Source organism: Microtus ochrogaster, chromosome 2, assembly GCF_000317375.1.
Source record: "Microtus ochrogaster isolate Prairie Vole_2 chromosome 2, MicOch1.0, whole genome shotgun sequence".
NCBI classification, from domain to species: Eukaryota; Metazoa; Chordata; class Mammalia; order Rodentia; family Cricetidae; genus Microtus; species Microtus ochrogaster.
In genome coordinates this window covers 71,672,826-71,678,270 of record NC_022010.1, presented here as the reverse complement: position 1 = coordinate 71,678,270, position 5,445 = coordinate 71,672,826, and the positions used below count along the sequence as shown (strand labels likewise).

The following is a 5,445-nucleotide window of genomic DNA, read 5'->3' as shown; positions in this document are numbered from 1 at the left end:
GGGGGGTGGGGGTCCCTGCAGGTGTGTCCTCAGGGGGCTGAGGTAGTGCAGTCTTCCAGGGTCATATGACAGGGATTGTAAAGAATGCTGGAGGGCTGTCGCCCTCGTCAGCCACTGGACCATCAAAAAGATATCACTGACTCTACCGAGGGAGTTTCCAGATCCTTGCCTTCTAGGCAGAAAACCAATGTCGGCTGCAGGAAGGGAGGCCTGGGCTGGGGGCAGGTATAGAACCCAGACATGGAGCGTAGGGGACTCAGATGCAGTAGTCCGAGGCAGCTTGGGTGGCTGGAACTTTCAGAAGCTGAACTGCCATCATTTCTGCTCCAGCAGGAATAGGAATATCCATTCATGGGTGTTAGCTTACTATTTATTTTTTTCGAGGCAGGGTTTCTCTGTGTGGTCCTGGATGTACTGGAACTCTCTTTGGAGACCAGGCTGGCCTCGAACTCAGCTCTGCCTGTCTCTGCCTCCCGAGTGCTGGGATTAAAGGTGTTGGCCACCATGCCCAGCTTGTCTGCTCCCTGTTTTGCCATTGATAGCCCCTCCAGGTGACTCGCCTTAGAGTGCTCTTGGCCTTTTCTTGTTTTCTTGAGCCATTTTTTCTTTCTTTTCTTCACGGTACAAACAAGCTACTGACTTTCTGCCCATGCCTTTCCTCTGCACGGCAGTCCTTCCTTCTCATTTTTGTTAGGACACTATAGTTGTCCTATAGTGTCCTAATATATATAGTGTCCTAATATATAGTAATATATTACTATATTACTATAGTAATAGACCGCACGCATGGAATGTGGTCATGTTCTTGTCGTTAAAGACTAAGTGCATGGTCATGAATTCTAGCGAGGCACATTAATCTATTGTCTGTTGCTATACCCAAATACCTGAGCTTGGAGACAGCATAAAGATTTACCTCGCAGTGCCAGAGACTCACAAGCATGACATTGGCTTCTGCCCAGCTTTGGTGAGAGTCTGACAGTGGGCAGCATTGCAGGGCAGGGGTACAGAAGTGATTGCATAGTAAGACAGGAAGTCAAGGGTGGGTGCGGTGGTGCATGCCTATAATCCTAGCCCTGGAGGGCGGAGGTTGCAGGAACAAGAATTTAAGGTCATCTTCAGTTATGGATGAACCTGAGACCAGCCTGAGTGACATGAGGTTCTGTCTCAAAACAAGCAAATAAGAAACAGCCAAACACAAGAAGCTGGTATGGTCTGGCATCAATTTTTTTTGTCTTTTAAATAACATCTTACTCTCATGAGAATCACTCCTAGAGACCAGTCTGAATACATTCCCAGAGCAAAGTTCTCCATGACTTTGTTACCATCTACTAGGTCCCAGACTTTTTTGGACAAATTTTTAAAATAAGATTTATTTATTTTTATTTTATGTGTGTACCTGTCTGCATGTATATGGACTATGTACATGCAATGCCCATGAGGGCCAGTAGAGGGAATCTGATTGCCTGGAACTGGAGTTACAGATGGTTGTGAGCTGCCATGTGCGTGCTGGGAACTGAACCCAGCTACTCTGTAAGAGTAGCCAGTGCTCTTAACCACTGAACCATCTCTTTAGCCCCAGTCCCCATTTTGTTTCCATTTAGTGTGTGTGTATGTGTTTGTATGTATACGTGTGTGTGCACATCCCCCATACCACACCTGTTTCTAACCTCTTGTAGACCCTGAGTTAGATGGCCTCAGAAGGCTATGTATAGTAACATGACCATTGATGAAAATCTGTAATAACTTGTGTCCTCTGTGACTGCTGACACATTTCATTGTGAGGTTTGGTCAAATAAAGATCTTTTTTTTTTCCACTCTCAGGCTGGTTATGATGGCGAGAGCATTGGAAACTGCCCGTTTTCTCAGCGTCTCTTCATGATCCTCTGGCTAAAGGGTGTGATATTCAATGTGACGACAGTGGACTTGAAAAGGTGAGATGGGCTTCTGTGTTGTTGAAATAGTTGGTCCTAATTCCCTGTGTGCAGCAACATACCCTTTCATGCATACAAGCACACACATACACACGCACACTCCTGCACTCATGCATATACACACACATACACACATATACACACACACTCATGCACACACACACATGCACATGTATGCACACACACACACAAATATGCATGCGTATGCACACACACGCATGCACATACACACTCATGCACATGTATGCTTCTGGGAACCATTGGCATATAATAGCAGGTTTATCCTTAGTCATAAGCCTGGAATGAAGACTGAGTGCTAGCCAAGTGGTAGGGTTTACATAGGACTCAGGGGCTGCAGGAAGGAGTAGGGGTTGGGGGCCAGGGAGAGCTTGCTTTCCCTGTTGCCCAGAGGCTGTGTGACTCCCAGGAGCCTGCCTGAGCACTGGAGAGCTAACTTTCCCACCAGAAAGGGGGTCCAGCAGGGTGAGCCCACCCATCATTTGTTAATTCCTTCTAGGCTCTGATTTCCAGGAAGCCACCTTATTAATTCAGGGACCACTTTGAAATTCTCAATGGTTGTGTCTCTTTTTTATTGTTTTTATTGAGCTATACGTTTTCCCCACTCTTCTTTCCTCTGGGCTGTGTCTCTTAAATGGTGAGGGCATGACTAAGCCTTGGCCATGACTCCGAATGCCCAAGACCATCCATGTAGACCGCTCTTCCCTTCTACCTAGGAAGCCTGCAGACCTTCAGAACCTGGCTCCCGGGACGAACCCTCCTTTCATGACTTTTGATGGTGAAGTCAAGACCGACGTGAATAAGATTGAGGAGTTCTTAGAGGAGAAGTTAGTTCCCCCAAGGTAGGCCTCCTAGAACTGATACTCACAACTTTGTTGGTGCTTTTCTCTGTGGTCATGCACAGACGCCAGAGGGAGCAGCCAGATTAGCTACCTTGAGTCGAGATGGAGTCTGCTTCTTGTCTGGTTTCATTCCTGTTGCTGTGAAGAAAACACCCTGACAAAAACAATTTAGGGGAATAAAAGGCCTTTTTTCTCAGAGCTCCAAGTTGCTGTCCGTGTTTGCAGGGTAGGATGTAAGCCAGCCACATGGCATTCACAACCAAGAGCAGAGAGAAATGCATGCTGGTACCTGATACTTGCTACTATTATCCCTGCCCTACATAGCTCAGGACCTCCTACCTAGGGAATGGTGCCTCCCACAGTGGACTGGATCTTCTTGTATCAATTAACAGCCAAGTCAAACCCACAGGCCAATCTGATCTAGATGGTCCCTCAGCTGAGGCTGTTCTCTCAGGTGATTCTAGATTGTGGCAAGCTGACACTTAGAACCAGCCATCACAGCTTCCCTTTTTGTGTCCCTGGCTTGGCAGTCAGGACAGTATGGCAGCCACCAGGGAGGAGGCGTTATTGCTGTGTGGGATAACTGTACCTTGTGTCTGCTACGCAAGAGTGTGGACCCTTCAGAAACCCTCCAGTCAAACACCTTTCCTAGAACAGGGAGGGAATTAGGTCAGGAACAGCTGGTTGACCCCTGTGTCCTAGAATTTGTCTTGCCAGAGCTTGATGCAACATAGTTCTCCCAAATCATGTTTTTTACTCAACTTTGAGATTCATTGTTTACTAAACCAGTCCAGGGAAGCTTGTCATTTTAATATCTGCCCAGAGAAAGACGTTTTCCTCCACTGCATTCTCCTAACCAGCCTTTGTCTGTCTGTGACCCTCCAACTCTTCAAGGTACCCTAAGCTGGGAACCCAACATCCTGAATCCAACTCGGCAGGAAATGATGTTTTTGCCAAATTCTCAGCATTTATTAAAAACACCAAGAAGGATGCAAACGAAAGTAAGTATTCCTGTTCTGGGTTCTGTTTCCACACAGTCTTCCACAAGACTGCTGGAGAGACCCTGGGCATCTGGTTCATTTCACAGAGAGTACAGATGGAAGTCTGGAAACAAGGAAATGCCCCCACCTTTAACTTTGCATGTAACTTTGGAGAGACTGTTTCTAATGGTTGGGAATCCAAAATATAACACTATTAGGGGGAGACATTTTAATGTCTGGCTGTTCCTACCTGCAGTGTGGAACTGTGCCTCCGTCCCTCACTACCCCGACATAGGTGTCTCATAAATATTTAGAGGAGTAGCTGAGTTTGGTTCGGAGGGATGGCTTAACAGTTAAGAGCACACTCTGTTCTTGTGGAAGACTGGAGCTTAGCTCCTCGTCCCTGTACTAGGTGGCTCACAATGACCTGTAACCCCAGATCCAGGGTTCTCTTCTGGCCTCTGAGAGCACCCATACACATGGTACAAACAGAGATACAAATAAATACAAAATAAAATTAAAATATCTTTTAAAAAAACACAGATCAGTCCTAGAAGCAGCACAGGTGTGGAGATGGAACAGGGAGACCAAGTTCTGTTGCGTCTGTGTCCTTCTGGTCTTCTTGCTGCTCAGAAAGTGGACCCAGCTCTCTCCTAAGGCAGACCGTACACATGCAGCCGCTTGCATGGCCCATCCATCTCAGGCATCTCCCGCCTTTGCGTTTCAGTTTATGAAAAGAACCTGCTACGGGCCCTACAGAAGCTGGACAACTACTTGAACAGCCCGCTGCCAGATGAAATAGATGCCGACAGCACAGAGGATGTCACCGTTTCCCGAAGGAAGTTTCTGGATGGGGACGAGCTCACGCTGGCCGACTGTAACCTCCTACCCAAGCTCCACATCATTAAGGTTTGTCTCTCCTCCTGACACCTGTGCTGAGTGCATGAAGCGGGCTTTGTGGACCTTTGTTCTGACTTGCTGGGGCCTGGAACACAGACGTGAATTTAAAACTAGCCGTTTTGGTTCAAGGCGGCTGAGCTGCAGTGCTTAGACACATAGAGCCCTGAACTCCAGGTGTTCTTGTGACAGACCTGTGAAGGTGCCCCTGACCCATGTTCTCTCTGATGTTCTAGGCATAAGGAAGAAGAAACAGCTCAAGGACACTCAGGGCTTCCTTGCCTTTTACCATATGAAGTTTGGGGATGATGTGTTCTTGACAATTGCAGGGATAAACGTTGTTCTGGGGGTGTCCTGCCAGTTACTAGCAGCCTTCCACTGCTAAGAGCAGCCAATAGCTGCTTGACTTGGCCTCTTCTGTAGCGGGCACCCTGTCTTCTTAGGCAGGTACAAAAGTCAATGGTCATACACAATTAGAATTGTTTGAGGGTTTTTTTAAAATTTTTTAATTTTTTTCATTTCTGTTCTGATAGGTCACCTGACCTAGTAAATCAGAACTTGTAGTGGCAACCGTGGTGATTCCCAGACTTCTGAGTCGCTTCTCTCGCGTCCCCTCTCTGTCACGTGCAGGTGTCAGTGGCTATCACCATGGCCCTCACCGCTAGGTGTGTGAGCATCAGGTGTCCAAAGAAGAAGCCCGTGCCTTGCACTGGGAGATCTTGATTATTATGAAATTCTCGCTAGGTCCAGAGCAGGAGCAGGAGCAGGAGCAGGAGC

The 5,445-nt window shown here is 47.3% G+C and overlaps 1 protein-coding gene across 3 annotated transcripts in view; it reads left to right on the top strand.

Annotated features, from left to right (window-relative positions):
* Clic6 (chloride intracellular channel 6) overlaps positions 1–5,445 on the top strand; it is a 66,283-nt gene that overhangs the window by 27,788 nt on the left and 33,050 nt on the right. For all 3 annotated transcript variants that reach the window (XR_003378592.1, XM_026788702.1, XM_005345181.2), the window contains exons 2-5: positions 1,822–1,931; positions 2,666–2,791; positions 3,686–3,792; positions 4,499–4,680. Coding sequence is in view for 2 of the 3 variants with exons in the window: in XM_026788702.1 (XP_026644503.1) it covers positions 1,822–1,931; positions 2,666–2,791; positions 3,686–3,792; positions 4,499–4,680 (525 nt within the window). In the remaining variant the exon portion in view is untranslated. The remainder of the gene's footprint in view (positions 1–1,821; positions 1,932–2,665; positions 2,792–3,685; positions 3,793–4,498; positions 4,681–5,445) is intronic.